This window comes from Cherax quadricarinatus, chromosome 92 (assembly GCF_038502225.1).
Source record: "Cherax quadricarinatus isolate ZL_2023a chromosome 92, ASM3850222v1, whole genome shotgun sequence".
In the NCBI taxonomy this organism is placed as follows: Eukaryota; Metazoa; Arthropoda; class Malacostraca; order Decapoda; family Parastacidae; genus Cherax; species Cherax quadricarinatus.
The window spans coordinates 11835415-11847682 of record NC_091383.1 but is presented as its reverse complement, the minus strand read 5'-3'; the positions used below and the strand labels follow the sequence as shown (position 1 = coordinate 11847682).

At 42.3% G+C, this 12268-nt stretch overlaps 1 protein-coding gene across 1 annotated transcript in view; it reads right to left on the bottom strand.

Annotated features, from left to right (window-relative positions):
• Positions 1–12268, bottom strand: part of PolrMT (mitochondrial RNA polymerase) — a 301092-nt gene that overhangs the window by 252809 nt on the left and 36015 nt on the right. Inside the window, exons 6-7 of the mRNA XM_070104506.1 lie at positions 11536–11712; positions 10366–10506 (exon numbers count right to left, since the gene is read on the bottom strand). Coding sequence (XP_069960607.1) covers positions 10366–10506; positions 11536–11712 — 318 coding nt within the window. The remainder of the gene's footprint in view (positions 1–10365; positions 10507–11535; positions 11713–12268) is intronic.

Here is a 12268-nt window from a genome sequence, read left to right as displayed (position 1 = left end):
ATCCATCCACTGACACGTCAACTCCCAAATATCTGAAAACATTCACTTCTTCCATACTCCTCCTCCCCAATTTGATATCCAATTTTTATCTAAATCATTTGATACTCTCATCACCTTACTCTCTTCTATGTTCACTTTCAACTTTCTACCTTTACACACATTCCCAAATTCGTCCACTAACCTTTGCAATTTTTCTTTAGAATCTCCCATAAGCACAGTATCATTAGCAAAAAGTAACTGTGTCACTTCCCATTTTGTATTTAATTCCCCATAATTTAAACCCACCCCTCTCCCGAACACCCTAGCATTTACTTCTTTTACAACCCCATCAATAAATATATTAAACCACCATGGTGACATTACACATCCTTGTCTAAGACCTACTTTTACCGGGAAGTAGTGTCCCTCTCTTCGACACACCCTAACTTGAGCCTCACTATCCTCATAAAAACTCTTTACAGCATTTATTAACTTACCACCTATTGCATATACTTGCAACATCTGCCACATTGCTTCCCTATCCACTCTATCATATGCCTTTTCTAAATCCATAAATGCAATAAAAACTTCCCTACCCTTATCTAAATACTGCTCACATATATGCTTCAATGTAAACACTTGATCTACACATCCCCTATCCACTCTAAAACCTCCTTGCTCATCTGCAATTCTACATTCTGTCTTATCTTTAATTCTTTCAATAATAATCCTACCGTACACTTTTCCTGGTATACTCGGTAAACTTATTCCTCAATAATTTTTACAATCTCTTTTGTCCCCCTTCCCTTTACATAAAGGAACTATACACGCTCTCCGCCAAACCCTAGGTACCTTCCCCTCTTTCATACATTTATTAAACAAAATTACCAACCACTCCAACACTATGTCCCCCCATGCTTTTAACATTTCTGTCATGATCCCGTCAGTTCCAGCTGCTTTACCCCCTTTCATTCTACGTAATGCCTAATGTACCTCGCCCACACTTACATTCTGCTCTTCTTCACTCCTAAAAGATGGTATACCTCCCTGGCCAGTGCATGAAATTACCACCTCCCTTTCTTCGTCGACATTTAAAAGTTCCTCAAAATATTCTCGCCATCTACCCAAAACCTCCATCTCCCCATCTACTAACTCCCCTACTCTGTTTTTAACCCTTTCAGGGTCCGTCCCGTAGATCTACGGCTTTGCGTTCAGTGTCCAAACCGTAGATCTACGTCATGAGCTCAGCTCACTCTGATAAACTGTGAGTGGTACACTTGGGCCTAGATATGAGAGAATACATCTATGTGGTATGTGTGCACCACATAAAACAAATCCTGCAGCACACTGTGTATAATGAGAGAAAAAAAACTGAAACCAAGATTTTCGATTAAAACAGCAACTTTGCAGTGTTTTTTCGTATGTTTTTTATAGTTGTACAGTGGACCCCCGCATAACGATGGCATCACATAGCGATTTTTCCGCATACCGATTACTTTTATCGCAAAATTTTTGCCGCGCATACCGATTAAAAACCCGCTTACCGATTTTCGTCCGAGACGCGTCCAATGTGCCCTCACATGTGCCGGCCGTCCCATTGTTTACCAGCCAGCCTCCGCGGTAACATCCAAGCATACACTCGGAATATTTCGTATTATTACAGTGTTTTCGGTGCTGTTTCTGGAAAATAAGTGACCATGGGCCCCAAGAAAGCTTCTAGTGCCAACCCTGTGGTAAAAAGGGTGAGAATTAGTATGGAAATTAAGAAAGATTTTGAAGGGTTTGGGGCTAACCCTGAGAAGCCTATGCCAGTTGTGGAATCCATTGTGCCTACTTCAAAGATTAAGGAAATGTGTGCACAGTGGGTTGAACTGCAAACCTTTATAGATGAAAATCACCCTGACACAGCTGTTGCAAGCCGTGCTGGTGACTATTTCAATGACAATGTTATGGCCCATTTTAGGAAAGTCTTGAAGGAACGGGAGGTACAGAGCTCTATGGACAGATTTGTTGTGCGACAGAGGTCCAGTGACTCTCAAGCTGGTCCTAGTGGCATTAAAAGAAGAAGGGAAGTAACCCCAGAAAAGGACTTGCTACCTCAAGTCCTAATGGAAGGGGATTCCCCTTCTAAACAGTAAGAAGATAATGCTCTCCCCTCCTCCCATCCCATCAATCATCACCAGATCTTCAATAAAAGTAAGTGTTATTTAATTGTGCATGCCTTTTTCAGTTTGTGTGTATTAAAATTAACATTTCATGTGGTAAAAAAAAAATTTTTTCATACTTTTGGGCGTCTTGCACGGATTAATTTTATTTCCATTATTTCTTATGGGGAAAATTCATTCGCATAACGATTATTTCGCATAACGATGAGCCCTCTTGCACGGATTAAAATCGTTAACCGGGGGTCCACTGTATTTGCAATTTCTTGGTCTCATTTGATAGAATGGAAGACATATTACAGAAATAGAGATGATTTTGATTGGTTTTAGCACCGGAAATGGCTTGAAACTGAGCTCAAAGTAGCGGAAATGTTAAATTTTTGTCGATGTTCAAGAGTAAACAAACGACCTCACACGTCTAATACACGCCAGCTGGTGGATCTAATACACATTCACAAATGTGGTGATGATATTTATACAATTATTACAATATTGCATAACAGTAAATCTTCTATTTTTTGGTGTGAATAAAAATTCATTATGTAAATAAAAAATAAAAATGGGATTTATTTGTAAAGCCTCAAAACGTAACTAATGAACTGAGGAAATGTTAGTTTAGTGCCAGGAATGCCTACATTGTTTATTCTGGATGCTATTTTGAAATTGGAATATTTTGAACTTTGTGTTAAATTGGCCAAATTACCAATTTCCGATCACTTTATTTTGTAGTTGAAACAGTTGACTTGGCGATTTCTTGTGCTCAATCGATAGAATAGAAGTAATACTAGTAAAATAGCTAAGAATTTGGTCGACTGGAATGATGTAATTGGCCTAAAATGGAAGTCAAAGTCGGCAAAATCGCCGATTCGTAAATATCACTGACACATCAAAATTCGCGAGAGCATAATTTCGTCAATTTTCCATCAAATTTCGTACTTTTTGTTTTATTACATTCACAAAAAGAATAACAAAGAAAAAATAACAAATTTTTTTTTGGAAAATTCTTGGACACTGGGGCACCACTTCAGATTTGGGCCTTGGACCCTGAAAGGGTTAACTGACAAATCCATTTGTTCCCTAGGCTTTCTTAACTTGTTTAAGTCACTCCAAAATTTTTATTATTTTCATTAAAATTTCTTGACAGTGCCTCTCCCACTCTATCATCTGCTCTCCTTTTGCACTCTCTCACCACTCTCTTCACCTTTCTTTTACTCTCCATATACTCTACTCTTCTTATAACACTTCTGCTTTGTAAATTTTTTTTTTCAACAAACCGGCCGTATCCCACCAAGGCAGGGTGGCCCAAAAAGAAAAACGTTTCTCTTTTTTAATTTAGTAATTTATACGGGAGAAGGGGTTACTAGCCCCTTGCTCCCGGCATTTTAGTCGCCTCTTACAACACGCATGGCTTACGGAGGAAGAATTCTGTTCCACTTCCCCATGGAGATAAGAGGAAATAAACAAGAACAAGAACTAGAAAGAAAATAGAACACCCAGAGGGGTGTGTATATATATATATATATATATATATATATATATATATATATATATATATATATATATATATATATATATATATATATATATATACATATATATATATACAGTGGTCCCTCGTTTCTCGTAATTAATCCGTTCCTGGAGCCGTTACTATAAACGAAATTTACGATTTGCGAATCAATTTTCCCCATAAGAAATAATGTAAATACAATTAATCCGTTCCTGACACCCAGAAGTATTAAAACAAAAAAATTTTTTACATGAAATATACATATAGTACATAAACAATACAGTGGACCCCCGCATACCGATGGCATCACATAGCGATTAATCCGCATACCGCTTGCTTTAATCGCAAAAATTTTGCCTCACATACCGCTTAAAAACCCGCTCACCGATTTTCGTCCGAGACGCATCCAATGTGCGGCCTGAGCCACGCTCACATGTTCCGCCGGTGGCATTGTTTACCAGCCAGCCTCCGCGGTAACATCCAAGCATACAATCAGAATATTTCGTATTATTACAGTGTTTTCGGTGCTTTTTCTGGAAAATAAGTGACCATGGGCCCCAAGAAAGCTTCTAGTGCCAACCCTACAGCAATAAGGGTGAGAATTACAATAGAGATGAAGAAAAAGATCATTGATAAGTATGAAAGTGGAGTGCGTGTCTCCGAGCTGGCCAGGTTGTATAATAAACCCCAATCAACCATCGCTACTATTGGTGGTACAGCTGCTGCTGCTGCTGCTGCTGCACTGTCAGCTGCTGCTGCTGCTGTAGCATCGTCTGCTGCTGCTGTAACATCGTCTGTTGCTGCTGTAGCGTCGTCTGTTGCTGCTGTACCACCGTCAGCTGCTGCTGCTGCTGTAGCATCGTCTGCTGCTGCTGTAACATCGTCTGTTGCTGCTGTAGCATCGTCTGTTGCTGCTGTACCACCGTCAGCTGCTGCTGCTGCTGTAGCATCGTCTGCTGCTGCTGTAACATCGTCTGTTGCTGCTGTAGCATCGTCTGTTGCTGCTGTACCACCGTCAGCTGCTGCTGCTGCTGTAGCATCGTCTGCTGCTGCTGTAACATCGTCTGTTGCTGCTGTAGCATCGTCTGCTGCTGCTGTAGCATCGTCTGTTGCTGCTGTACCACCGTCAGCTGCTGCTGCTGCTGTAGCATCGTCTGCTGCTGCTGTAGCATCGTCTGCTGCTGCTGTAGCATCGTCTGTTGCTGCTGTACCACCGTCAGCTGCTGCTGCTGCTGTAGCATCGTCTGCTGCTGCTGTAGCATCGTCTGTTGCTGCTGTACCACTGTCAGCTGCTGCTGCTGCTGTAGCATCGTCTGCTGCTGCTGTAGCATCGTCTGCTGCTGCTGTAGCATCGTCTGTTGCTGCTGTACCACCGTCAGCTGCTGCTGCTGCTGTAGCATCGTCTGCTGCTGCTGTAGCATCGTCTGCTGCTGCTGTAGCATCGTCTGTTGCTGCTGTACCACCATCAGCTGCTGCTGCTGCTGTAGCACCGTTGTTGGTGTGGCTTATTGAGAATACCAAGAAACAATTAACCCCAGAGGATTTGCCACCCAGGATAACCCAAAAAAGTCAGTGTCATCGAAGACTGTCTAACTTATTTCCATTGGGGTCCTTAATCTTGTCTCCCAGGATGCAACCCACACAAGTCGACTAACACCCAGGTGAACAGGGAAAAATGCCTGGAACTAGTGCTCATATTGGTGAATTTAAAGCCAGCAAAGGTTGGTTTGAGAGATTTAAGAATCATAGTGGCATACACAGTGTGATAAGGCCTGTTCTGGAAGAAAATGCCCAACAGGACCTACAGTACTCAGGAGGAAAAGGCACTCCCAGGACACAGTGTCTCATCAGTCATTGCTGCATCTTCAATAAAGGTAAGTGTCATTTATTCTTCATTTAGTAGACTAGTACATGCACAATATATACTGTGCATGTACTACTCTTCTATTGTGCATGTATCCTTCTCTTTGTGTGTGGGAAAATGTATATTTCATGTGGTAAAAATTTTTTTTTCATACTTTTGGGTGTCTTGCACGGATTAATTTGATTTCCATTATTTCTTATGGGGAAAATTCATTCGCATACCGATTATTTCGCATAACAATGACCCCTCTTGCACGGATTAAAATCGGTATGCGGGGGTCCACTGTACAATGGGAAATGATGAATGAAACATTAACAGCATAACACTTACCTTTATTGGAGATTCTTCTTAGTGTATGGGAGACTGGAGGAGGAGAGAGATTGGATTGTTTATAGTTTGGAAGGGGAATCCCCTTCCAGCAACACCTCAGGTACCAATTGCTTCTCTGGGGTTGCTTCTCTTCTCTGTTTCTTATTGCCACTAGGACCACCTTGAGAGTCACTCTAGTCCTGTCTTGCAAAGTAACTGTGGAGAGAGCTCTGTTTCTGGCATCTCTTTAACACTTCCTGAAAATGGCCCAAGACTTTGTCACTGTACATATTTCTCACCTTCTTTACCACAGGCTTGGCAATAGGAGCTTTCTTTGGAGCCATGGTAGCTGATTTAGTAATTGCAAGCACTAAAATGAGTGGAATATTATGAAATATTTCGTAGGAGCACTTGATGGGACCTTCACTCACTGGTAAACAATGCCAGACTGGCTGGGTAGGGAGGCTGCCCCGGCTAACACCGTGCGTATGCGTCCCGGACAAACTACTATTCGTGAGTCAACCTATGAAAAGCGAGTCCATGTTTATACGAAAATACCCCTATGTCCGGCGAAATTTACGATTGCCGAGAACTACGAAAAGCGAGGGACCACTGTACAGTGGACCCCCGCATACCGGACGCATTGCATAACGTACAATCCGCATACCGGACGCTTTGATCGCTAAAATTTTGCCTCGCATACTGCCCAAAAACCCGCTCACCGCCCTTCGTCCGAGACGCGTCCAATGTGCGGCCTGAGCCATGCTCACATATTCCGCCGGTGGCATCGTTTACCAGCCAGCCTCCGCGGTAACATCCAAGCATACAATCGGAACATTTCGTATTATTACAGTGTTTTTGGTGATTTTTTCTGGAAAATAAGTGACCATGGGCCCCAAGAAGGCTTCTAGTGCCAACCCTACAGCAATAAGGGTGAGAATTACTATGGAGATGAAGAAAAAGATCATTGATAAGTATGAAAGTGGAGTGCGTGTCTCCGAGCTGGCCAGGTTGTATAATAAACCCCAATCAACCATTGCTACTATTGGTGGTACAGCTGCTGCTGTACCACCGTCAGCTGCTGCTGCACTGTCAGCTGCTGCTGCACTGTCAGCTGCTGCTGCTGTACCACCGTCAGCTGCTGCTGCTGCTGTAGCATCGTCTGCTGCTGCTGTAGCATCGTCTGCTGCTGCTGTAGCATCGTCTGCTGCTGCTGTAGCATCGTCTGTTGCTGCTGTAGCATCATCTGCTGCTGCTGTAGCATCGTCTGCTGCTGCTGTAACATCGTCTGTTGCTGCTGTAGCATCGTCTGTTGCTGCTGTAGCATCGTCTGCTGCTGCTGTAACATCGTCTGTTGCTGCTGTAGCATCGTCTGCTGCTGCTGTAGCATCGTCTGCTGCTGCTGTATCATCGTCTGTTGCTGCTGTAGCATCGTCTGCTGCTGCTGTAGCATCGTCTGCTGCTGCTGTAGCATCGTCTGTTGCTGCTGTAGCATCGTCTGCTGCTGCTGTAGCATCGTCTGCTGCTGCTGTAGCATCGTCTGTTGCTGCTGTAGCATCGTCTGCTGCTGCTGTAGCATCATCTGCTGCTGCTGTAGCATCGTCTGTTGCTGTTGTAGCATCGTCTGCTGCTGCTGTAGCATCGTCTGCTGCTGCTGTAGCATCGTCTGTTGCTGCTGTACCACCGTCAGCTGCTGCCTCTGCTGTAGCACCGTTGTTGGTGTGGCTTATTGAGAATACCAAGAAACAATTAACCCCAAAGGATTTGCCACCCAGGATAACCCAAAAAAGTCAGTGTCATCGAAGACTGTCTAACTTATTTCCATTGGGGTCCTTAATCTTGTCTCCCAGGATGCAACCCACACCAGTCGACTAACACCCAGGTGAACAGGGAAAATGCCTGGAACTAGTGCTCATATTGGTGAATTTAAAGCCAGCAAAGGTTGGTTTGAGAGATTTAAGAATCGTAGTGGCATACACAGTGTGATAAGGCCTGTTCTGGAAGAAAATGCCAAACAGGACCTACAGTACTCAGGAGGAAAAGGCACTCCCAGGACACAGTGTCTCATCAGTCATTGCTGCATCTTCAATAAAGGTAAGTGTTATTTATTCTTCATTTAGTAGACTAGTACATGCACAATATATATTGTGCATGTACTACTCTACTATTGTGCATGTATCCTTCTCTTTGTGTGTAGGAAAATGTATATTTCATGTGGTAAAAATTTTTTTTTCATACTTTTGGGTGTCTTGCACGGATTAATTTGATTTCCATTATTTCTTATGGGGAAAATTCATTCGCATACCGAACATTTCGCATAACAACCAGCCCTCTTGCACGGATTAAGGTCGCTATGCGGGGGTCCACTGTATATATATGCTTGTACATGTACGTGTAGTGTGACCTAAGTGTAAGTAGAAGTAGCAAGACATACCTGAAATCTTGCATGTTTATGAGACAGAAAAAAGGACATCAGCAATCCTACCATCATGTAAAACAATTACAGGCTTTCGTTTTACACTCACTTGGCAGGACGGTAGTACCTCCCTGGGTGGTTGCTGCCTACCAACCTACTACCTAGGTGCTTTGTAAATACCTTTCATAAACTACCTTTTCGTCTTTTATCACACCCTTTACTTCATCATTCCACCAATCACTCCTCTTTCCTCCTGCACCCACCCTCTTATAACCACAAACTTCTGCCCCACATTCTAATACTGCATTTTTAAAACTATTCAAGCCCTCTTCAACCCCCTCCCTACTCATACCTGCATCAGCCCACCTTTCTGCCAATAGTTGCTTATATTTCACCCGAACTTCCTCCTCCCTTAGTTTATACACTTTCACCTCCCTCTTGTTGTTGTCATTTTCCTCTTATCCCATCTATCTCTTACTCTAACTGTAGCTACAACTAGATAATGATCCGATATATCAGTTGCCCCTCTATAAACGTGTACATCCTGGAGCCTACCCATCAACCTTTTATCCACCAATACATAATCTAACAAACTACTTTCATTACGTACTACATCATACCTCATATACAGTGGACCCTCGCCTAATGATGGCATCGCCTAGCGATACATTTTAACGCAAAAATTTTGCCTCGCCTAGCGCTAAAAAAACTCGCTCAACGCGATTCGTCCGAGACGCGTCCACGTGCGGCCTGAGCCAGCCTCGCTGGTTCCGTGGGTGGCAGTGTTTACAAGCCAGCCTCCGCGGTCACATCCAAGCATACAATCGGAACATTTCGTATTAGCACAGCGTTTTTAGTGATTTCACCTGCAAAATAAGTGACCATGGGCCCCAAGAAAGCTTCTAGTGCCAACCCTGTGGTAAAAAGGGTGAGAAATACTATCGTACCACAGTCAGCTGCTGCTGCACCACCGTCAGCTGTTGCTGGACCAGTCATCTGTTGCTGCACCACAGCTGCTGCTGCACCACAGTCAGCTGCTGCTGCACCTCAGTCAGCTGCTGCTGCACCACAGCTGCTGCTGCACCATGGTCAGCTGTTGCTGCACCACAGTCAGCTGTTGCTGTTGCTGCACCACCATCAGCTGTATTACTCGAAGATGTGGAGTGTTGTTGGTATGGCTTAACATGAAACAATTACCGAGAAACGATTAACCCCAGAGGGTTAGCCATCATTCACTCCATCACTGTCTTGCCAGAAGGGTGCTTTACACTACAGTTTTTAAACTGCAACATTATTTCTTATTATTTCTTATGGGGAAAATTAATTCGCCTAACGATAATTTCGCCTAACGTTGAGCTCTCAGGAACGGATTAATATCGTTAGGCGAGGGTCCACTGTACGTATTTATTTATCCTCTTTTTCATAAAATATGTATTACTTATTACCAAACCTCTTTCTACACATAGCTCAATTAAAGGCTCCCCATTTTCATTTACCCCTGGCACCCCAAATTTACCTACTACTCACTCCACAACATTTTTATCCACTTTAGTGGGTAAAAATGTACAATTATACATTATACATTAGTATATTGGTCTCACAGCAGGCCACAAAAGTTACTGGAAAAAAAATATATTAGTAAAGAAAAAGTAACAAAAACCTAAAATAAAGTAATGCGACATTATGGAAGTCGTGGATGTTGCTGCCACCAGGTCACTGAGGGCCAACTTCACGCCTCTATATCTCGGTAGCTACTGACTGATTTTTTTTATTATTACCAACAGAAAATTATCTTTAATTCTGAAAGAAAAAATAATTTTTTTTTTTTTCAAAAATTTTTGGACCCTGATGCACCCTTTGAGATTTGGCCTCTGGACCCTGAAAGGGTTAAGTGCTAAAGTACACAAAAAATTATATATTGCCATGAAAAAAGCCAAAAAAAAAAAATTCCGCAAATTTGCAGGGATTTCCACAAACAATTATTAGTTAGGTTCTAAGGAAAAATCCACGAATTGCTGAAGCAGCGAATTCAGAACAGCAAATTTGCGGAGGGCCACTGTAATGCACTAAAAAATTTTTTAATACGCAATAATATTCAGAGGACCATTAGTGATAAAATACTTACATAATATTGAGTGTCCTTAGACTTCTCCGCGTTGACAATGCTGTTGATAACTACCTCACTCTTCATCTCCATGGCAAACTGTTCTTCGGCCCACTTGATAAGCTCAGCCTCAGTAACGACACCATCAGCTGGTGAAGCTATCTGTAAAATTGAAGTTTCAAGTATCCTCAGTTCTCACACAGCATACTTAAAATAATCAGCCACAAGTCTGAACACACATTAAATCAACCTCAGCATGAGATTCAACAGAACAAAAATTATACTATGATTCAATAAAATCACTGAGGGTATCAAATGATTTAGATAAAGGCAAGTGGTGCATTGAGGCATATGTGGAGACAAAAACATTATCTACGGAGGCAAAGAAGGGAATGTATGAAAGTATAGTAGTACCAACACTCTTATATGGTTGTGAAGCTTGGGTTGTAAATGCTGCAGCGAGGAGGTGGTTGGAGGCAGTGGAGATGTCCTGTCTAAGGGCAGTGTGTGGTGTAAATATTATTCAGAAAATTCGGAGTGTGGAAATTAGGAGAAGGTGTGAAGTTAATAAAAGTACTAGTCAGGGGGCTGAAGAGGGGTTGTTGAGGTGGTTTGGTCATTTAGAGAGAATGCATCAAAGTAGAATGACATGGAGAGCGTATAAATCTGTAGGGGAAGGATGGTGGGGTAGGGGTCGTCCTCGAAAAGGTTGGAAGGATGGGGTAAAGGAGGTTTTGTGGGCCAGGGGCTTGGACTTCCAGCAAGCGTGCGTGAGCGTGTCCGATAGGAGTGAATGGAGACGAATGGTATTTGGGACGTGACGAGCTGTTGAAGTGTGAGCAGGGTAATATTTAGTGAAGGGATTCAGGGAAACCCGTTATTTTTATATAGCCGGACTTGAGTCCTGGAAATGGGAAGTACAATGCCTGCACTCTAAAGGAGGAGTTTGGGATATTGGCAGTTTGGAGGGATATGTTGTGTATCTTTACATGTACATATATGGTTCTAAGCTGTTGTATTTTGGGTACCTCTGCAAAAACAGTGATTATGTGTGAGGTGAAAGTGTTGAATGATGATGAAAGTATTTTCTTTTTTGGGATTTTCTTTCTTTTTGGGTCACCCTGCTTCGGTGGGAGACGGCTGAATTGTTGGAAAAAAAAAAAAATTATTGCAAAAAAATTAAGCTAGTACCTGTGTAGAGTAGAGACTATTGTTGAGCGAGTCAACAAGACTGCAATTATAACCAAAAGAAATTGTCTCTGGTTGGGGCTCAAACGATGGTAGGACCCGACGAACAGCTCTAAGAGCATTCTCGTACCCCTTTCGTACAAAATTAACTTTGTTGAAGAGAGAGTTGATGTCTATGCCCTGTAAGAGAACATGCAATTTATTACCTAGACTCATTTATGCTTTTATGTCAATAGTTGTGCCATATGAGACTAGCAAGCCTTGAACTAAAAAAGGTTAAATGTCTATTTGACTGTAACTTCACGAAAAAGCCAGCCAGCTAATTTTTACTTTACAATTATTATACTGTATATAAAAATTTTAATTTGACTAGAAAAATCACTAAACAATTGTAGACAATTCACAGAATAAATGGAGGTCTGAACCCATGGCAAATACAGTAGACCGTCATTTAGCACGAGTTTATTTGGCATTGTGGGAGAAGTTGGTTCCATAGTCAAGGTAAGGCAATGGTCAAAGATATTAGAAGGGATAGGAATAACACCCATACCGGGTTCTGATAAATGGTTGTTCAAATATGGTTGCAGGTTCTGAGGGAGGTCCACAGCTATTCAGGGGTAGTAAGAGGTGCCACAGTCACTGAGGATCCAGGAGAATAAGGTAATATCTCATAAAGCAAAGCTGGTAGTGCTACTATTCCCTGCAAATCACCTCTTACCTAACCTGATGCACAACA